The sequence below is a fragment of the Tupaia chinensis genome, unplaced genomic scaffold, assembly GCF_000334495.1.
Source record: "Tupaia chinensis unplaced genomic scaffold, TupChi_1.0 Scaffold144741_1, whole genome shotgun sequence".
Taxonomy (NCBI): domain Eukaryota; kingdom Metazoa; phylum Chordata; class Mammalia; order Scandentia; family Tupaiidae; genus Tupaia; species Tupaia belangeri.
Window position 1 is genome coordinate 517339 of NW_006204601.1, and position 21203 is coordinate 538541.

General features: G+C 55.5%; 2 protein-coding genes across 3 annotated transcripts in view; one reads left to right on the forward strand and one right to left on the reverse strand.

Annotated features, from left to right (window-relative positions):
• HDAC5 (histone deacetylase 5) overlaps positions 1-12354 on the forward strand; it is a 37044-nt gene extending 24690 nt beyond the window's left edge. The window contains 23 exon segments of the mRNA XM_006167412.2: positions 4-61; positions 172-286; positions 786-916; positions 1082-1228; positions 1312-1424; positions 1743-1874; positions 2073-2295; positions 3430-3641; positions 3840-4118; positions 4794-4959; positions 6063-6196; positions 6568-6688; positions 7129-7178; positions 7282-7389; positions 8108-8163; positions 8282-8369; positions 9838-9957; positions 10198-10295; positions 10446-10564; positions 11329-11462; positions 11767-11851; positions 11985-12147; positions 12233-12354. Coding sequence (XP_006167474.1) covers positions 4-61; positions 172-286; positions 786-916; positions 1082-1228; positions 1312-1424; positions 1743-1874; positions 2073-2295; positions 3430-3641; positions 3840-4118; positions 4794-4959; positions 6063-6196; positions 6568-6688; positions 7129-7178; positions 7282-7389; positions 8108-8163; positions 8282-8369; positions 9838-9957; positions 10198-10295; positions 10446-10564; positions 11329-11462; positions 11767-11851; positions 11985-12147; positions 12233-12272 — 2892 coding nt within the window. The 3' untranslated portion in view covers positions 12273-12354.
• Positions 12355-14508: 2154 nt separating this feature from the next.
• G6PC3 (glucose-6-phosphatase catalytic subunit 3) lies at positions 14509-21197 on the reverse strand. 2 transcript variants are annotated; one of them, XM_006167371.3, is made up of 6 exons: positions 20754-20971; positions 16300-16406; positions 15837-15927; positions 15524-15642; positions 15172-15313; positions 14509-14946 (listed from the first exon to the last, which is right to left on the reverse strand). In XM_006167371.3, the coding sequence occupies exons 1-6, from the start codon at positions 20969-20971 to the stop codon at positions 14583-14585; spliced, it is 1041 nt and encodes a 346-aa protein (XP_006167433.1). In that variant the 3' UTR covers positions 14509-14582. The 2 variants fall into 2 exon arrangements, with proteins under 2 accessions (XP_006167433.1, XP_027623636.1); XM_027767835.1 differs by lacking the exon at positions 15524-15642 and having other exon boundaries at positions 14784-14946; positions 20754-21197.
• Positions 21198-21203: the final 6 nt, after the last annotated feature.

Genomic DNA, 21203 nt, shown 5'->3' on the forward strand with positions numbered 1-21203 from the left:
GAGAAGCAGCGGCTGTAGCAGCAGCTGCTCATCCTGCGAAACAAGGAGAAGAGCAAAGAGAGTAAGACCTGGTGTCATGTGGGCCCTCCCTTCTGGGCCAGCCTCACTGGCTCCTGCCCTGCCATGGGTCCTGGCCCCTACCCTCCAGGTCAGCTGTGCCCTGTCCTACAGGTGCCATCGCCAGCACCGAGGTCAAGCTGAGGCTCCAGGAATTCCTCCTGTCCAAGTCCAAGGAGCCCACGCCAGGCGGCCTCAACCATTCCCTCCCACAGCACCCCAAATGCTGGTAATGGCCCTGGGCAGCCTGAGTGGGGACACGTGCCCTGGTTACAGGATGGCAAGGGGCTTCTGCCCTGTGGCCGCTTACAGCCCCTGCGAGGTCTCCTAGGAGACAGGACTCCCACCCCTGGTGTCTCTCCTTGCTTCCTTCCCAGGATCCTTTTCCTTTTCTGTTGTTTATTTCTTCGACGAGAGAGACCAGGGAAGAAAGAGAGAAGGAGAGGATCCTCAACAGGGTCTTTATGCTGCACCCCCACCCCTCAGCAGCCCCAGATCATGTGCACGCACATGCCTGGCTTACTCAGGGAGGTCTCGGGACATGAACCTGGAACCTTCCCACTGGCTCACCACATAGTGTATCGTGTTTAACCCCTACACTACCATCTGGCCCCCAAGGTTCATTTCCCTGCCCTTTGTACAATGGGCTTTTCATAAATATAGACGCCGGGTGGCAGGCCCAGCTGGCTGGGTGCTAACCTGTCTGCTTCCATCCTTCCCTACCTCAGGGGAGCCCACCACGCTTCTTTGGACCAGAGTTCCCCTCCCCAGAGCGGCCCCCCTGGGACGCCTCCCTCCTACAAATTGCCTTTGCTTGGGCCCTATGACAGCCGCGACGACTTCCCCCTCCGCAAAACAGGTGAGTGAGTGGCCCCTGGCCTCGAAGAATATGGCTCCTGGGAGGAAGAGGTGGGATGTGGAAGGGGCAGGGCTGCCATGGTGAATCAGCTCTGACCGTGGGCTGGGCTACAGGCGCGTGTCGGTGTGTGTGGACGTGTCTGAGTCCCAGCCACCTTCCCTCCAGCCTCTGAACCCAACTTGAAAGTGCGTTCGAGACTAAAACAGAAGGTGGCCGAGCGGAGAAGCAGTCCCCTCCTACGTCGCAAGGATGGGACTGTGATTAGCACCTTTAAGAAGAGGGCTGTTGAGATCACGGGTGCTGGGCCTGGGGGTAAGGACTCCTCTCATGTCCCCGTTCTGAGGGTCTGGGAGTGTGGGGGGGGGCTCAGCAGGTGACAGCCGCTTCTCCTGCAGTGTCATCCGTGTGTAACAGCGCGCCAGGCTCCGGCCCCAGCTCTCCCAACAGCTCCCACAGCACCATCGCCGAGAATGGCTTCACTGGCTCAGTCCCCAACATCCCCACCGAGGTACAGGCCTGGCTGAGACTGGGACAGGGCGGGGCTAGAGCCCTTCTTACCCTGGGAGAAAATGCCCAGCTCCTTCCAGGCGCCTGGCTGAGAGCGCCCATACAGCCTGCTCTGCCTGCTTGGAGGGCCTTGCTTGGACTTGTTGCCCAGGAGGGGGATTATTGTCCAATGGGCCCACGAAGGGCTCTGATCTCCCAGTTACTCCTAGTTGGGGCTCAAGGTAGGGGAGCAGGGCCCCCTTCCAAGACCTTGGCCTCGGCCCCAGGTTGCCTTCTCCCGTTTGCATATGCTCACCCTTCTCTCCCCACTACTCCTCAGATGCTCCCCCAGCACCGGGCCCTCCCTCTGGACAGCTCCCCCAACCAGTTCAGCCTCTACACGTCTCCCTCTCTGCCCAACATCTCCCTAGGGCTGCAGGCCACAGTCACTGTCACCAACTCGCACCTCACCGTAAGTACCTCTGGTGTTGCTGGTCCCAGATGTCCCCAGCTGGATCTTTGCCCTCCCAAGACCCTGAGGGAGATCAGATGGCCCCACTTGGAGCTGGAGGGTGGGGAGGGGGTAGACGAAGGAGCTGCTCTCCAGTTGGTAGGACTGGGGACAATAAGAGCCCTTCCCTTATCTTCTCTGTCTCCTGACCCTCGCCAGGCCTCCCCGAAGCTGTCAACGCAGCAGGAGGCCGAGAGGCAGGCCCTCCAGTCCCTGCGGCAGGGCGGCACGCTGACGGGCAAGTTCATGAGCACATCCTCCATCCCCGGCTGCCTGCTGGGCGTGGCACTGGAGGGCGACGCCAGCCCTCATGGGCATGCCTCCCTGCTGCAGCACGTGCTGTTGCTGGAGCAGGCCCGGCAGCAGAGCACCCTCATCGCCGGTGAGTGGGCAGGCACCCGTGCCAGGCAGGGGCTCTTAGGACTAGCCGTCAGAGAGAGGCAGGCAGAGATATGCTGCAGCCCTGTCACAGCTCGACTCGACAGGAGCATTGGCTTCTTCCCACTCCTGGGAGCACTGAGTACCAACAGCATGCCAGGCAGTGTTCTTGAGAGAATCCCTGCCATCCCAGGGCAGCACTGCCCCAGAGAAACAAGGCACAAACCGCATATGTAATTAGAGTGGCCACATGAAAAAGGTAAAGAGAAGCAGGTGGAATTAATTTTCTAACGCCTACTTAGCTCGCTACATCCAGAATATGACCCTTTCAATGTGTAGTAAAGAGTTTATCGATGAGGAACCAGCAGTTAGTGTAATGGCTATGTCGCTGGACTCCACGTAGTCGACCGTGGGTCAAGTCCCGGACCCGGTGGCTTAAACTCACGGCGGGCGCGTGTGCGTGCGTGCCCAAGATCCCGAGAGGAGAATGGAGGAGAAGGGATTGCGGCATGGCCATCCCCCCTGGGGGGGGATTTGTCGCTTTCTATCTCTCTGTCTCTCTCTGTCTGGCGAGCGCAGGCGCCCTATAGCAAAAACCTCTTAAAAAAAAAAAGAGTTTAAAGAGTTTATCGATGAGCAACATCTCAGTTTTTGTTTCATACTCAGTCTTTGATGTCTGCCGTGGATTTCTGCTCACGGCACATCTTGGTTTAGACAGGCCGTGTTCCCAGGGCTTAGTAGTCACATGTGGCCAGTAGCTACGGGACCAGATAGCACAGCTTTAGAAATCCAGCTCTGAAGCATCAAAAGAGGTTCTGCTTGAAAGATCCGTGACCCTGGCTCCAGGGCTTCCCAGTCTGGTGTGGTCCATGGGGTTCCACGATCAGGGAGGTCTTGGTGCGGTTGGGGAGGACTTCACTGCAGGGCCCAAGACTATGTGTGCACTCAGTAACTGAAAGCAACTTAAAAGGGGGAGAAGGGTGAATCCAGGAAGCCTTGCTGGAAGTGGTGCCTCCGAGCTGTGAAAGCTGAGGTTTTTCCTGAGGTGGGGCTGTTCCAGGAGAGGAAGATGAGGTGGGAAGGGAGGAGGGTGCTAGTGTCCACACAGTGGTGCTCACAGCCCTCCCCAACTCCATAGTGCCACTCCATGGGCAGTCCCCGCTGGTGACGGGTGAACGCGTGGCCACCAGCATGCGGACAGTGGGCAAGCTCCCGCGGCACCGGCCCTTGAGCCGCACTCAGTCGTCGCCACTGCCGCAGAGTCCCCAGGCCCTGCAGCAGCTGGTCATGCAGCAGCAGCACCAGCAGTTCCTGGAGAAGCAGAAGCAGCAGCAGCTCCAGCTGGGCAAGGTGAGCCCGGAGCGGCCAATGTCCTGGGGCAGGACACAGGCGAGCAATGGGCGGCAGAAAGGCGGGGCCTGTGTGCCTGCTCAGAGCAGCCACCCTGCCTTACGCGCCATAGGGGCTGGCTGCTGCCTGGGGGAAGGGCTTCAGGCTGCACAGCTGTTCTGCTTGGCAGCTGATGTACCCCCTACATTCTGCTCTCAGATCCTCACCAAGACAGGGGAGCTGTCCCGGCAGCCCACTACCCACCCTGAGGAGACAGAGGAGGAGCTGACAGAGCAGCAGGAGGCTTTGCTGGGGGACGGAGCCCTGACCATGCCTCGGGAAGGCTCCACAGAGAGCGAGAGCACACAGGAAGACCTGGAGGAGGAGGAGGACGAGGAGGAGGAGGATGAGGACTGCATCCAGGTCAAGGATGAGGAGGGCGAGAGTGGCCCCGAGGAGGGGCCCGATGTGGAGGAGTCCAGTGCTGGTTACAAAAAGGTACCCCCTGTCCCTGGCCCCAGCGCTTGTCGCCACCTCTCTCTTCTCCCCCACCTGCTTCTTCCCCCGCCTTGCCTTCCCCTCCCTCCAGCTGCTCAGCTCTCTGAAGAGAGCCACAGAGGTGTAACAGGCCAGGGGGATGGAAGGGAATGCAGCTTGTGTTGGTCTCAGAGCTGTGTCTGTGTCCTTGTCTGCTGGCCCCCTCTCTGCGTCTGTGACCGCCCCCGCCTCTCTGCCTGTGTGTGCTGCACACGTGGCCTGTGTGTATCTGCGTTTCTGCCTGCGTAGGGCCGGTTGTGCGTCGGTCTCTGCGTGCCTGTGCGCGTGTGTACACACACGCCCCCGCTGTTACTACAGTCTGCCTTGCGCCTCGCTGCACCTCATTCATTGCGGACACAGCTAGCAGGGCCTGACTCATCCCGCCCCCTCCCTCGCCCCCGCCCCTCCCAGCCTCTTACCTCAATGCTACTCCTTGGTGTGACTCATCACATCCCCCCACCCCTCCCCAGCGGAGGACATGGCAAGGCTGGAGTGTCTCCTGTCCCTGGAGGGAGCGAGTGGGAGGAGGTGAGGGAAGGAGGAGACTTGGAAATGAAGGGCTGAATTGGGCCCCCTGGAGGCCCCAGGGCTAGGGCTGTCACTTCCATCTGGACTGAGCTGCCCCCTCCTCCCCAGCTCTTCTCGGATGCCCAGCAGCTGCAGCCTCTGCAGGTCTACCAGGCACCCCTCAGCCTGGCCACTGTGCCCCACCAGGCCCTGGGCCGCACCCAGTCCTCACCTGCTGCCCCTGGCGGCATCAAGAGCCCCCCAGACCAGCCCACCAAGCACCTTTTCACTACAGGTGAGCCTCACCATCACCGGTTATGTCCTGGCACCACGTATGGGCTCGGGGAGCAGGTGCTATGCATGGCATCCAGCCCTGTGAGCATGAGGAGATGGTCAGGGCCTCTCTGACAACCCGAAGGGAGGGAATATAGGCCATCATTCTCTCCCTACGCCCCACAGCTATTCATGGTAGTGGTGGCAGCCTTCTGCCCCTGCTGGGAGGATAGGTGGCCCTGCCCCTACCCACTGGGGCAGCATCTATCTCAGTGCCTCTCCTCCCCCATCCCAAGGGACCAGCTGCCCCTTGCACCATCACCTAAGAGCCCTGGAGCCCTGGGTAGAGAGAGCTCTGTCTCTTTTGGGTTTTGCCCTTCGAACTCCCTATTTCTTCCCCTGTGAAGTCATGAATGAGGTCTCAGTAGAGCCCAGACAATTCTTGACACTGAAGCTGCCACATGCTGGGCCCAGGGCACAGACCTGCCTAAGGTGGTCCCTTCTCACCTGTGGACAACAGCACACAGGGCTGGGACAGGAGGGGGAAAGGAGGATGTTCCATGGGGGGAGGTGGGAACAGCATAGGGGACAAACTGGGCAGGGATTAGAGCCAGTGTGTAGGGACGTGGTCCCATAGCCTGGTAGTTGAAAGAGCCAGATCCCACATAGCCAAGTTGAACCCTGGCCCTAGAGGCTCCAAAGTCATGTGGGGCATGTATGTGTACATGCTCAAATTGCTGACAGGATGGACAGATGGAGGAGATTGTGGCATGGCCATGCCCCATTGGGGGTGCCTTCTCTCTCTGTCTCCCTCTCTGTCTCTGACTCTCTTTGGTGAGTGCACATGACCTTTGGCAAATTGTAACAACAAAAGCCAGTGGGGGCATCCAGGGCAGCCTTGCTGGGGGTTGAGGAGCAGGGACACTTTGACAGGCAGTGACGGAGGGAAATGATTTAGGAGAGACGAGAGGAGCGGAAGCTGGAAGGATGAGGTTGCTGAGGTGGCATGGGGAGGTGGTTGAGGGTGGGTTGGGGTGTGCTCAGTGAGCTCTGTTGAGGATCACAGTGGCTGGGCTGTCACTGGGCCCAGAACAGTGCTGGTTGACACAAGGGTCTATGGCCCAGGTGTGGTCTACGACACGTTCATGCTGAAGCACCAGTGCATGTGTGGGAACACGCATGTGCACCCTGAACACGCCGGCCGCATCCAGAGCATCTGGTCACGGCTGCAGGAGACAGGCCTGCTTAGCAAGTGCGAGGTAAGGGAGCCCTTCCTTCTTCGAGGCCCCAACCTCAGGCCAGAGAAAGGCTTGTCTCTGCCTATTAGTGAATCCCTCTCTCCGTGTCTCTTCCTCATCCTGTCTGCAACCCCAGGGCCAGTACCCACCCCCTCCAGCTACCCAAGTTCCATTCCTTGCAGCCTATTTTCACCCATGGTCCCTAGCTGAATGGAGCAGGGCCCTGAAGTTGAGACCCTGAGCACCCAGGGTATACTTTGTCAAAAGCCTTTGGTCAGAAAGTAGCTCCATGTGCCCTGGACAGCAAGGCAGAGAGAGGGTCTGGGCATCAGGAGAGCTGGACCTTCAGCGTGACCTCTCTCACTGGCCTCTCCACCTGCCCTCCCTGCCAGCGGATCCGGGGTCGCAAAGCCACGTTGGATGAGATCCAGACGGTGCACTCCGAATACCACACCCTGCTCTATGGGACCAGCCCCCTCAACCGGCAGAAGCTGGACAGCAAGAAGCTGCTTGGTGAGCCAGCAGGCCAGTAGGCAGGGTGCGGGCCAGGATGTGCTGGTGGGATGGGAAGACCACCCAGCTGCTATGGGCAAGTGGTCCCAGTGAGCACAGGCCATCCCCTTGGCAGAGGCCACATGCGTCCAGAGGGCACCTCTGACATAGCTCCAACATGAACGGAAGTGCTGTGGATGCAGCACGGGAGAATGGAGGTGCTTTGCTCCTCTCCCCAGCCTATCATGCCCCTCTCTCCCTGCCATCTGTCCTCAGAGGTAGGATGTCCCCCAGAAATGGGGACAGACAGCTCTAAACTGATGTGGGCTGCACAGGCCTGGCCTGTACTGGGGCTGAGCCTTCATTTTCTGTGGCTGAGCTCACTGCCCTCTGCAGAGCCAAGCCTGCAGCCCTGGCAGTTGAGGCAGCTTCCAGAGTAGCTCTGTTCCTCTTGCCTGCAGGCCCCATCAGCCAGAAGATGTACGCCATGCTGCCTTGTGGGGGCATTGGGGTGAGTAGAGTGTGCGCCAGTGGAGGTGGGCGGGCAGCTCTTCCAGCTCTAGCCCCTCCGTCCCTGCCCACCATGGTTGCTCTCCTGCCTCCGCCCCCCACAGGTGGACAGTGACACCGTGTGGAACGAGATGCACTCTTCCAGTGCTGTGCGCATGGCAGTGGGCTGCCTGGTGGAACTGGCCTTCAAGGTGGCTGCAGGAGAGCTCAAGGTGAGAGCAGGCTTATGGCCTTGGCACCTCTCTGCGTAGTCCTGCGTCTTGGGACAGGGGCAGACTCACTTCACTGAAGACATTACTTCAGTGAGGCACTGTCCTTTGCAACCTCAGGTGTGGGGAGATGACAGCTCCAGGGACAGGGATGAAGACTGACAAATGGGCGCTAATGCCCAGTGTCCACCTGCCCAAGAGGCCCATAGGCAGCATTCACAATGGTGTGCTGAATACATAGTAGTCCCTCGGTACCTGCGAGGGATTGGTTCCAAGACTCTCGCAGATACCGAAATCCCTGGAGCTCAAGTCCCTGATGTAAAATGGTATGGTATTTGCATAGAGCCAACACGCACATCTTCCCGCGTATGCTAAATCATCGCCGTGTTGCTCCTGACATCTAATACAGTGTGGATGTTATATACATAGTCGTTAGACCCACATTGCTGAGGGAATAATGACAAGAACAGAAACCTGCACATGTTCAGTACAGACGGAACCCGGAACGCTTTTTTTTTTTTTTTTTTTTAATATTTTCAACCTGTGGTTAGTTGAATCCACAAATGCAGAAACTGTGGATGCCAAGGGCTTTTCTGATCCATGTTCTCTTCCTTCTTGGCTTGTGCTTCTCTCCTCCTGTGCCCACCCATTCTATGGCCACCTCACCTTCCTGGCTCCTGGCTGTCTCTTGTCTCTGTGTCTTGACTCAACAACCCCTCAGAATGGATTTGCCATCATCCGGCCCCCAGGACACCACGCCGAGGAATCCACAGCCATGTGAGTGAACCCCGCCCCAGCCCTGCCCTCAGCCCTTGGTGTCTTGGTGTCTCTTATTTGTGATACGAATATCCCACTGAGGCTGACCTCCCCATCTTTTCTTCCCCCACCCCCTCAGGGGCTTCTGCTTCTTCAACTCCGTAGCCATCACAGCTAAACTCCTGCAGCAGAAGCTGAACGTGGGCAAGGTCCTCATTGTGGACTGGGTAGGCAGTGGGGTTGGTGGGGCTGGACAAGGGTGCAGAGCTGGGACTGGGGCCAGCACTCTAGGAAGTCCCCGCCCTCCCACAGCCTGTCCCCAGGTGCTCCAGTCTTGATGACCCTGATGACCCTCCCGCTAGGTCTGGGCTAATCCTCACATTCCATTCGGGCTCCTGCCCTACTTCACACTGGAAAGTCTCTTAGCGGTGTTCCATCCTGGCCCCACTCCCTGCCTAAGCTGCTGGAAGGGTCTCCTGCCTCAGACAGTGGGAGCACTATGCATTGCTTGTAGCCACTCTTCCCCATGTTCACCAGGATTAGGGGCTAACTCTGCGCCAGGAACCCAATTAGTGCTTGATGCCCAGGGCCACCAGGTGCTATGGGGGTTAAGGCACTGGATCCCACATGACCAACTGCAGTTTGAGTCCTGGACTCAGGGGCTTGAAAATCACCCTGCGGGGACCAGCATTTAGTGTAATAGCTATGTCTCAGGACTCCCATGTGGTCGACCGTGGTTTGAGTCTTAGACCCAGTGGCTTGAAATCCACCCGGGCACCTGTGGGGCGGTGCCCAAGATCCCAAGAGGAGAATGGAGAAGAGATTGCGGCGTGGCCATCCCCCTGGGGGGGGTGATTTCTCGCTTTCTGTCTCTCTGTCTCTCTCTGTCTTTCTGGCGAGTGTACGCACCCTATAGCAAAAACCTCTCAAAAAAAAAAAAAAAAAAGAAAGAAAGAAAATCACCCTGCATGCGTGTGTATACGTGCCCAAATCCTGAGAGGAGACTGGAGAAGAAGGGATTGCAGTGTGACCATCCCCCCTTGGGGGTGATTTCTCACCCCTCCCCATCTAGCTCTCTGGCAAATGCCTACACCTTATAGGAAAAACTAAAAAAAGAAAAATAATAAACCTAGGATGTCCATTTCTGTGAATGCTGACACTGCTGGGTGACTTACCCAAGGTCACTTTGCTGGGGACATTGGCACTGCATTTCATATCAGGCCTTTTGGTCCCAAGACCTCTGCTCCTGCAGCTCTGGGTGTTTCCCAGACCCTGCTCCTAACGGTGGCGGGAAAGACACACACAGTCACTGTGAGCCGGGGAAGAAGTGGGAGCCGTCCTCAGTGACGATGAAATCTTGAAGCCAAATTTAAGCTTAAATGTCCTATTAGCGCTGGACTCTACAGGAGTTATCTGCTCCTTTTACATTCCTTACTAGACTGGTTTCTCCCCCAGATTGTTCAGTGGAATAGTTCTGCAGGGAGATTTGCCACGTTTTCCAGTGTATACCCCACACGAGCCACCTCGTAGACCTGCAGGCCCCAGTTAAAAAGCATGGGGATACTGTCAGCCAACACAGGAGCCCTGTAGCCAGTGGGGGGCTGCACTCTCAGAGCTCACCAGGGGGTTGGTGGGATTGTGACCTTTGGGTCAGAGCTCAGGCCCTCTTTCTAATGTGTCCCCCTGTCCCACTAGGACATTCACCATGGCAATGGCACCCAGCAAGCCTTCTACAACGATCCCTCAGTGCTCTACATCTCCCTGCATCGCTATGACAACGGGAACTTCTTTCCAGGCTCTGGAGCTCCTGAGGAGGTACAGCTCCTGGGTCCCTCCAGGAGGTAGCAACATAGGACCTGGCGGGGAGCCACGGAGGCCCATGGTGGTACTGTTACCTGGGGAGCCTGGGTTCCTAGTGGGAGGACCACACTGGTCTGACTGCCCCTCCGGGCAGAGCAGAGGTCAGTGGAGTGAGGCCTGGAGGAAGGGGGAGGGCAGGAGCAATGTCCGGGTCCCCTGGTAGTGAAGATAACCCTCCCCCCATCCTGGTGCCAGGTTGGTGGAGGGCCAGGTATCGGGTACAATGTGAACGTGGCATGGACAGGAGGTGTGGACCCCCCTATCGGAGATGTGGAGTACCTGACAGCCTTCAGGTGGGAACTGGGAAAGGCCAAGGAAGGGCTGGGGAGCGCCCCTGGGCCCTACAGTGGGAGGGGCAGAAGGTACCAGTTCAGTGTGGGTGGCGGGAGGTCACCTCTGGTAGGAGAATGTCTGCCAGGTCAGCTTGGGCCGTCCCTTTGCAGGACAGTGGTGATGCCCATTGCCCACGAGTTCTCACCTGATGTGGTCCTAGTCTCCGCCGGGTTTGATGCTGTCGAAGGACATCTGTCTCCACTGGGTGGCTACTCTGTCACCGCCAGATGTGAGCCTACTGAGGGATTGAGGGAGGGTGTGGAACAGTGAGGATGTCATCAAGTGGGGGCATGGGGCAGGGAACAGGCTGATATTCTAGAGGAGGGGAGAGAGCAGGAGGCAGGTTCCAAGTCTTAGACCTGCCCCCAGCTCTCCCCCTCTTCAGCCCTCCCTCTGCCAACTCTGGCCTTGGGGACAAGCAGAGAAAAGTGGGGTTGCAGAGGAGGATTTCCTGCTGGAGCTGTAGGGATGGAGCTTGTTAATCCGTGATATTTCAGTGATGCTCCCCGTAAGACATCACCCCCCATGGCCTAGTGGCTAAAGGAGCCGGATCCCACATGGCCAACCACGCAGTTTGAGTCCTGGTCCCAAAACATGGTCTCTGCTTCAAAAACATGCTGGGCGCATGTGCATGTTTGCCCCCACAATTCCAACAGGATGGAGAAATGGCGAAGGGATTGTGGTGTGACCACACCCCATTAGGGGAGCTCTATCTCTGTCTCTCTGTCTCCCTCTGGCAAGTGCACATGCCCTCTGGCAATTAGAAAAAAAGACGGCACATTATTGAGTTACTTAGCCAGTCCATTTGGCTTTATCTCTCATGGAGCATGGTCAGTTGACACGGTGTTTTATTGCAAACATATTTGGGTTTGCGTCCACCATCTTATTTTGTGCGATTTGTCCTCCCTCCAGTATTTCTTGTTTCCTCATTTCTTACTGTCTCTCAGATCATTTTTTTTTATCATTTCATCCTCCCTTCACCCATCCCCACAGGTTTTGGCCACTTGACCAGGCAGCTGATGACACTGGCCGGAGGCCGGGTGGTGCTGGCCCTAGAGGGAGGCCACGACTTGACCGCCATCTGTGATGCCTCTGAGGCCTGTGTCTCTGCTCTGCTCAGTGTAGAGGTGAGGGTTGGAGGGAGGGTGGTAAGGGGAGGTGAGGGTTGGAGGGAGGGTGGTAAGGGTCAGGGTGAGGGCTACCAGGGGATGTCCTCTTCCCCAAGTCAGACAGCAATGAGAGCTCCTTGGGAAAGTTTTCCTGGGTTCTAAGGTTGGTGGGTGGCCAGGGAGGGTTTCAGAGTAGGGGTTCCTCCAAAAAGGCTAGGCTTGCCCCATCATGAGGGATGTCTGGGGCAGAATGGGATGGTTGGAGGGGCATGCGTTGCCTCCCCACTTCCCACACTGAGCCTTCTCTTTTCTCCCCTGCCAGCTTCAGCCCCTGGACGAGGCAGTCTTGCAGCAAAAGCCCAACAACAACGCAGTGGCCACGCTAGAGAAAGTCATTGAGATCCAGGGTGCGTGGGGACAGGTGGAGGGACTCAGACTTCAGCCTGCAGAGGGGGCAGGGCTTGTGGGAGTGCCAGAGCCTGGGAGGTGCTTACCGGTGTTGCCCGACCTCCCTGAGCCCTGCTTTTCTCATTTCCACAGGCAAACACTGGAGCTGTGTGCAGAGGTTTGCAGCTGGTCTGGGCCGTTCCCTGAGAGAGGCCCAGGCGGGTGAGAGTGAGGAGGCCGAGACTGTGAGCGCCATGGCCTTGCTGTCAGTGGGGGCTGAGCAGGCTCAGGCTGCAGCCCGGGAGCACAGCCCCAGGTAAGGCCCCCTCACCTCGCTGCCCTCATCCCAACGGGTGCCCCGCTCCCCACACTCAGTGCCCTCCCTGTGCTTGCCCCCACAGGCCTACAGAGGAGCCCATGGAGCAGGAGCCTGCCCTGTGACACCCTGGCCCCCATCCCTCTGGGCTTCATCATTGTGATTTTGTTTATTTTTTCTATTAAAAACAAAAAGTCACACATTCAACAACGTGTGCTGTGTGGGTCTCTCAGCCTCACCCCTCCTGCTCCTCTTAAGCTGCCTCAGGCCCCCCACTACCCTGTGACCCACATCTCAGCTCTAGAAGTTTGTTCTCTCGGTAGGGGTGGGGTACACTTCCCATCCCCTCCCCCACGATATATCCTGCACCCACTTTCCTGCATTCAGTTCTCGTCCCCCTTGGAGCCTGGGCCAGCTCAAGGTGGGCATGGGGGCCTAGATAGCACCCTCCAGTTCTAGAGTCCTCAAATGAGGAGGGGACAGTAAGTCGGTGCCTTGGCTTCAGCTGACTTGGGGGGAAATGCCTTAATTTCACCCTCCTCCCCTCTCCAGCCTTAGAGGATGAGCCGGAGGGTCTGCTACTGTCTGAGATGCAGAGTGGAGGGGAGGTGGGCTCCCACCCTGTGATTTTCCTCTCTCCCTCTCTGCTGTCCCTAACAGCTCTGCAGATCCCTCTCCTTTCTCTTGGCCTGGGCACCAGGGAGGCGGGTACCCTAGGATGGGCCTGAGATCTGTGAGCAGGGCTGTCTTGGCTCACTCCTCTGGGGCTAGTTCCCCTCCTCAGGGCTGAGAGGGTGAAAGTGTCGGGGGGAGGGGGTGAAGGTGGGGCTGGCTCCTGGGTTCTAAGGGGGAACCACAGAACCAGGCCTGGTGTCTACCTTACTTTTCTGACCACCTTGCCCCTCTGCAAGCAGTCTGGGGAGGAGGAGAGGTGGTCCCTGCAGGGGGGCTCCAGGTTGGTGAGAGCCCCCATGCTGTTCAGGACCAAATTTCCTCCTGCCGTCCAGCAAGCTGCAAGTAGAAGGATGGGTGGCTCACCTCCCTTCTGGGGCCTTTTGCTTTGAAGTCTGGGGATGGTGAGAGTGTAGGGTTCTAGAAGGGCAGGGCCAAAGCCTGGGATCCAGAAGTTGGTCTCAGCTGGAGCTTCCCTCCTCCTCGGGCCCCTGCTGGCCACCAGCTTAGGGGAGCTAAGACTAGGAGGGGGATGGGCACTGCCCTTCTCTATCCTAGGGGCCCTGCCAAGCTGTTTCCAGGGGCTGGGGGGCCTACAGGACTTCCAGGGACCGCTGTCCAGCCTATAGGAAACCAAAGATGGGAAGTGGCTCCTAGGGGGGTTACCTCTTCCTCCCACCCCTCCCCAGTCCCACAAATGCTTTCTCTTCTCCCAACCCATCCCCCACCTTCCAGGGCCCCACCAACGTGTTTACATATTTATTATCCTAATGGGGGCCTGAGCAGGGTTGAGGGAGCCAGGGGAGGGGCAGGAGTCCCACCACCACCATTGGTTCATTGTGCACTTGTGTGTTGTGTGTCTGGATCCTCCTGGGGGGTGGGGATGGGGTAGGCTCACTGTACCAGGCCTCCCCGTACCGAGCCCCAGGCTCCGGGCCCCTTACCCTTCCTCCTTGTGGCTGGTCTGGTTCTCATGTAAACCCACTCCTTGCTTTGTCTCCCTGGATATGGATTTCAGTTAAGTATTTTGTAACCCATTACACTGTGTGTCCTTGTGTAAATAAACTTGTTTCTGGCAGTGCCTTCTGGGGCCAGTGTCTCTGTGCGCTAGGTTCCAAAATGGAGTAGAGGCTCCTACTCCCTTCCTAGATAACACAATTGCTCTTTCTCCAGCACCTGGACTGGAAGGTAACTAAGGAAACAGGAGTCCTGGGTGGGAAATCTGTCCTGCAGGTGAAAGAAGTTCCGCAAAAAGTAGCCACAGCATCTCGTGGGACCTCTTGTGTGGCCTGGGCGGGGATGAGTGGAGAGGGGACCCAGGTGCACAGGTGGCTTGGCAAGGATTTGACTCACATGCACACAGGCCTGTTCAGGGGAGATATACACACGCAAGAAAGGGTTCCAGGAGTGTTCAAAGGCTTTATTGGGGACCTGGAGCCACCCCTCACAGTGTTGCAGGAAGCCTCCGGGCGGGCTTGCTGTCACCTTTGCTCGTTAGGGGCCCTTTGAGGAAGAGCAGGAGACCTGCCTCTTTGGGAGAGAAGGCCCTTCTTTGGAGCTGAGACCACATGGTGGGAGAAGCGGGGGTGGGGTGGGGGTGGTGGTGGGTAAGCAGGGCCTGCTTGGAGGCTGGAAGGGGTTGTGGCTGTCTCCTGGAGCAGGGTCACAGAGTGTGGGCTTTGTTGGAATGAGGCTGTCTCCCAGAGCAGGGTCACAGAGTGTGGGCTTTGTTGGAGGGAAAGTGGCAGATGGTGGCAGGTAAGTCAGGAAGAATGGATGGGTGGTGCTTCCTGGGCACTGAACATGTGCACCATCCAGGGTACGAGGGCCAGGACCAGGCATGGCCAGAGGGTGAACTTGAGGAAATTGAAGATGTAGAAGAGGCTAATCTGAGGGGGATGGCCCAGCCAGTCCAGGGGGCCTAGCAGCCCCATGGCTAGCACCAGGCAGGCTAGCTTCTGGCCATTTCCCAGCTGTACTCGTCGTACCTGGGCATAGCAGGGAGAATGCAAGGCGATGCCCAGACCCAGGGCAGCCCCTGAGTCACGGCTCAGGGAGGCAAAGGGCCGGGTGTCCACGTGCAGCCACTCAGGTCGCTCACACCACTTGGAGGCTAGGTTGATGGACCTGTGGGGAAGACAAGCCCTTGCCAGGGGAGACTGGAACCCAGGTATCTCTTAGCTTCCTTAATTTGGGGCTCACATCCATGTTCTGCTGTGACCCCAGGAGGGTCTAAGTTTGTGAACTAGCAATGTGTCCATTTTTAGCAATAATGAACCAGAGACCCACCAGGCCAGATGCATGTAAGGTAGGATGGACTTCAGCCAGCCCAGGCTTCAAAGTGGCACTTACCAAGAAAGATCCAGGCCCAGGGTAAAGAGGGTCCAATAGATGAGACTGGCACCCAGCATGAGGGCCAATGCCGTCAACCCATAGAAACTTAGCTCCCGCTCCATGGGTACCCGGGGGGCCATCAGCCAGCCCAGGACAGCACCTACAAGAGTGGGGGGACAGCAGCTTCAAGGAGTTTGGGGATATGAGCCCCCCCACCCCTAGCTGTAGTGCAATTTAGCAGGAAAATAGACTGAAACATATGGGGGCCTTGGGTTAGCTCTACAAAAGCTGGAGAACAGGGAAGACCCTGGTCAGGTCATCCCATTTCCGAAGGTACCCTCTTGGCCCACCCTGTTGCCCCGTTGCTCACCAGTTATTAGACCAGCCAACACCTGGTGAGGGAAGTGTGCTAAGAGGAAGACCCGGGACAGGCCGACTGCCAATAGGAAGGTGCAATAAGCCAGGCTAGGCATCACCCTTACCCAGCGGCTGCAAAGAAGAGAGGCAAATGGCTCAGGGGTGTCCATACACAGCATGGCTTCCCGCAGCACCCAGGCACTTCATGGTTTATCCAAGCACCCCAGGGTCCCCAGAATCCAGCTTCCAGCTGTCATGCTGTTGGCCCTTTTGGGTCCAGGGTGTATCAGCCCTGTTGCCACTGATGGGCCATGCCAACGGTATACCTGCGGGCCCGAGTGGCCACTTGGGAGGAGAGGGCCGTCATTACAGGCCAGAGGGCTGCTCCTGTGATCATGCAGTGTCCAGAAGGGCTGCCTGCAGGGAATCCAGAAGCTTGTGGTGAGAGGATGGAGGTGGAACCCAGGTGTCCCAGCGATACCTTAACATAGCTGCCTCCTCCTGGCTGAGAAGAGAGCTTTCCCCAGCTCAGGTCCATAGCTCCCTCACCCTGAGGCCTCTTTTACCCTCACTCAAGGCCACTGCTCTCGGGCTTTTGCTTTAACCTGTGTCTCTTGGCTGGCACACGGCATAGGTGCCCCCTTCCCATAATTCAATTTGGTATTCCTGAGCTTTCTTTGTTTTGTTGGTCACTGACTAAAAGGCTAAGCTTCTGGTTGAAAAATATTCTGAAACACTGACCCAAACCCTAACCACAGTGGGAAAGTAGGAAGGTTTGAGGTTTCCCACCTGGACCAGTCTCACAAGAAGAAGGGAACTGGTGAACCTGGACTGGAGCCTGGCTGTAGTATCCAGATTCATGGACCCACCAAAACGGCCTGTCTCCAAACAGAAACCTGGAAAAGAACAGATGCGAGACGCTATCACAGGGGCCAGCAGATGGGGTAATGGTTGTTACTGGACACCTACATAGTCAACCATGGTTCGAGTTCCATACCCGGCGGCTTAAACTAACACCAGGCATGTGTGTATGTGTGTGTGTGCCCAAGATCCCGAGAGGAGAATGGAGGAGAAGGGATTGCGGCGTGACCATCCCCCCTGGGGGGTGATTTCTCGCTTTCTGTCTCTCTGTCTCTCTCTGTCAGTCTGGCAAGTGCATGTGCCCTATAGCAAAAATCTCTCTCTTGGGGCCGACAGGTGGCGTGGTGGCTGAGAGTGCTGGACTCCCACATGGTTGACCATGGTTTGAGTCCTGGAACCAGCAGCTTGCTTTCTCTCTCTCTCTCTCTCTCACTCTGTCCCTCTCTGGTCAAATTAAAATAAATAAATAAATAAATAAAATGAAAGTTCAATAAAATAATTCTTAAAGAAATCTCTCTCTTAAAAAAAAAGGGGGGGGGAGACCAGCAGTTAGCGTAATGGCTATGTCGCTGGACTCCCACGTAGTTGACCGCAGTTCGAGTCCCGGACCCGGTGGCTTAAACTCGTGCTGGGTGCGCGTGTGTGCGTGCCCAAGATTCCGAGAGGAGAATGGAGGAGAAGGGATTGCGGTGTGGTCATCCCCCCTGGGGGTTGATTTCTCGCTTTCTGTCTCTCTGTCTGGTGAGCACACGTGCCCTATAGCAAAAGACGACCATAAAAAAACACCCCACACAAAAAAGGGGGGGGGGGTGACAGGTGGCCCGGTGGTTAAGGGCACTAGAATCCCACATGATCAACCGCAGTTTGAGTCTCGGACTGGTGGCTTGCTTTCTCTCTCTCTCTCTCTACCCCTAGACCTGGTGGCTCCCTTTCTCTCTCTCTCTCTCTTTCTCTCTCCCCCGCTCCTCTGGTCAAATAAAAATAAATAAATAAAGTAATTCTTTTCTTTTTTAAAAAAGATGCTATCACACTAACACACATAACAGTGGGGGGTGGTAGGGGAGAGGGCAGAGGACAAAGAACAGAAGATCATCTGGGAGTACTGTCGATGGCCTGAGGTGTGGAGTCTGATGGGGACTCCTATTCTGTGCCATTACTTTGCATGGTTTTCTACCTTGAAACAGGAGAAGGCACACTATTTTTTTTTAAGTATAATTTTTAAATGACATATAATATTGCATTTTTGAAAAAATCATGATGTGGGGCTGGCAGGTGGTGTGATGGTTAAAGGCACTGGACTCCCACATGGCTGACTGCAGTTTGAGTCCCAGATCTGGTGGCTTGCTTTCCCACTTTCTCTCTCTCTGGTCAAATTAAAATAAATAAGTTAGATAAAATAAAATTTTAAAAAAGGTCATAATGTATTTTTCTGTTTTTCTACACAAAAACACATTATGACTTTTCTTTTTTTTAAAAAAATTATTTATTAAATTTTATTTATTCCTTTATTTATTTTTAATTTGACAGAGAGAGACACAGAAACAGAAAGAGGGGAAGTGAGAAAGCCAGGCACCAGGTCCAAGACTTGAACCATGGTAAGCCATGTGGGAGTGTCCAGCGCACCATGTCACCTGCTGGTCCCCAACACATCATGACTTTTCCAATGACCCAATATTGTAATGGTAGCTTCATAGCCTAGTGGTTAAGCGAGCCAGATCCCACATGGCTGACCATGGTTCAAATCCCAGCCCTGGTGACTTGAAAAAAAATAGTTGCACTGTTGCATTCTAACACACTTTATGTTTATTTTTAAATTTTTGCTATAGGGCATCAACACCTATCAGAGACAGAAAAAGAAAGAGAGAGAGAGAAACTGAGAACTCACCCCTCAGGATGGCCACACTACAATCCCTTCTCCACTCTCCTCTTGGGATTTTGGGCACACATGTACATGTGCCTGGCATGTTTTTCAAGTCACAGGGTCCAGGACTTGAACTACACAGCCATGTGGGATCCAGCTGCCCCAACCTCTACTCCATTGCTAGTTCCCAAACACAATTTTTTTTTTAATTATTTAATTTTTTTTTTTTTTTTAAATTTTGCTATAGGGCATGTGTGCTCAACAGGGAGAGAGAAAGCTAAGTCACTAGGTCTGGGACTCTCTCTCTGGTCAAGTGGAAGTCCACACCTCAACTACCATACCACCTGCTGGCCCCCTAAACATAAAAAATAAAAAAATTTAAAGTGTTAAGGAAGGGCCCAGCCTCAGTGCCACAGTTGGTATACTGAACTACAGCACTGGAAACTACATTACCTAATGTGGGTTTGGATCCCTGGCCCAGCTGACCTGAAACACACTGGGTACATATGCCCAAGATTATGATGAGCTGGGAAACTTGGGGAGGGAGACTGCAGTGGGACAAGACCCTGCTGAGGGTACTTCTGTCTCGCTCTCTCCCTCTCATGGCATGTGTGCTCTTTTGTCATGAATTTTTTTTTTTTTTTTGAGAGATTTTTGCTATAGGTCACATGCGCTCACCAGAGAGACAGAGTCAGAAAGCGAGAAATCACCTCCCAGGGGGAATGGCCACACTAAAATCCCTTCTCCATTCTCCTCTCAGGATCTTGGGCACGCAAGCACCCACGCCCAGCTCTGAATATAAGCCACCGGGTCTGGGACTTGAACTGCAGTCAACTACATGGAAGTCCAGCAACATAGCCATTATCCCAACTGCTGGTCCCTATCATGAATTTCAAAAAAAAAATCTTAAAGTGCTAAGGAGGCAAGAGACTGTGGGGTGTGTATGCATGCATGTGAGTGCACTGCTCTGAGATACTCAGATCTCTCTCCTCCCATGCCCACTGCAGAGCCGCTTCTTTTCTGCTCATCCACAGAGCCTAGACCCTTACTGCTCCTCTTGCTACCTCCCTCTCTATGGTCCCAAGTCCAGTCTGAATCACCCACATCTGAATTATTTAGGTGAGTCTCTCATGACTGAAAATGGGAGTTGGGGAAGTGGACAGAGGAGGCTGAGAAAGACTAAAGGAGGACAAGAAATACAAAATCCCCTTGCCCAGCAGGTGCTTGGCTGGACTCTGGGAAACCACAAACTCCAGAAGCTGCTATGGCCAGAAAAAAGGTGCAGAGCAGAAAAGATGGTGTCAGGAAGCTGAGTGCTAGAAAGGGAGATTCAGAAGGAACTTGCTTCATCCTACCCAAAACTGAGCCTAGTACATACCAAGTGCTCAGTACTTGACTATGAAGGGCTCTTGTCACAGAGAAGGCATTAAGAATGTCTACCAAGGGAGAACAGGAGGAGAGAAGCAGGCTTATACAGACTCTGAGGGAAGACAGAGCACAAAAACGGAGAGAAATTAGGCAAGAAGGAAATGATTAGACACCTGCTTCCGTTTACAGATGAAGCCCTTGCAGACAAGAGTGGAAGGGCAGGTATCTCCTTTTTCTCTTTTCAGCAAGCCATTCCAGCCCATTCAAGTGTATCCTATGAACCTCCCCCTTCCCTTCCTTCCTCTAAGGTGGGGAAGGGCAATGGAGGCTGAGGTAAAGGGAGGTGTGGCTGAGCTTCCAGTGAGAAGCATAATTCCCTTCCGTGCCCAGGAGTGAAAGAACAGGTGGCACACGGAGATAAACCCCAGGTCCTCAGGGCCTCCCCCCACTAGCCTGGGATTCCTGGCTTCTAAGTCTCTGTGTAAAGAGTGTACCAGAGAATGAAGGGGAAAGAGAGAGTGTCCCATGGAAGGCAGATACAGTGCAAATAAATCACTTGGGGCCTTTGTTAAAAGGCAGGTTCTAACTCAGTAGCTCTGGCCTGGGGCCTGAGATTCTGCATTTCTAACAAGCTTTCAAGCTGCCTCAGTTGTTGGGCATTGTCCAGGGACCACACCTTAATTTACAAGGCTTCTCCGTCCTCAACAGCTCTAGTGATGCCTAGCACAAAGCATGCTTCTTAAAATTCACGTAAAATGAATGAACAAGTGAATGAAAAAGTGAGTGGAGAAGTAAGACTTTCTGCTACTTAGATCATCAATAGACACTTGTTAAAATACTGATTCCCAATCCCTCCTTAGAGGTTTCTAAATCAGTAGGTCTGAGGTGGGGGTGGGGTATTTGCACTTTAAATATGCCCCTTGGGTGATTTCTCTCATTAGGCCAGTTTGAGGAACACTGGTCTATGGAGAAGGAGGATGGATTCTGAAGTCCGAGTCCAAGATGCACAAAAACGCTCCAAGGGGAAAATAAGGGGCTACAGGGTAAGGGTGGGAAGGTCAATGAGAACCCGTTAAGAGAGACCCGGGCTTGCCCAGGACCCAGGGCCCTCGGGGGTGGGGGGCCAGGGTGCAGGAGGGCTTCTCTGTCTCACCACTTGAAGACCAGGTTGAGCCACTCGGTGATGAGGCTGATCCAGAGCACTGCGATGCCCACGCGGCGAGAGGCGTAGTAGGCCGCGGGGAAGTAGAACAGAAAGAGGCTCTTGGGATCGCCCAGAAAGGTGACCCAGAGCCACACGTTCTCCAGCCAGGGCAGCTGGTTCTGCAGCGCTTCAGCCATCACGATGCCCGCGCCCAGCGTGGACTCCATGGCGACTTACGGGCCGGGGGGGCAGGGTTTCCCTCCAAAGCGTCAGCTGGGGAGCCCCAGCAAAAGTGAAACGACTACCCACCGCGATCTACAAGCCCACCTTCCCAAGCCCAGGCTCCGCCCCCAACCAGCTGTCTACATTAAGTTCCGCCCCTCCCCAGCCCCGCCCCCGCCCCCAGGCGGTAGCTGGCGCGCTAGTCGAGCTGCTAGCCGGTACGGTTTCCTCCCGCGC

What these genes read in the sequence shown, in the direction of transcription:
- G6PC3 (XM_006167371.3), bottom strand. Translation starts at nt 20,971, where the DNA reads ATGGAGTCCACGCTGGGCGCGGGCATCGTGATGGCTGAAGCGCTGCAG. An exon ending in TTCTTGTGAGACTGGTCCAG is followed by an intron (nt 15,928 to 16,299) that starts GTGGGAAACCTC and finishes GATTCCCTGCAG; the next exon opens with GCAGCCCTTCTGGACACTGC. An exon ending in GTGGCCACTCGGGCCCGCAG is followed by an intron (nt 15,643 to 15,836) that starts GTATACCGTTGG and finishes TCTTCTTTGCAG; the next exon opens with CCGCTGGGTAAGGGTGATGC.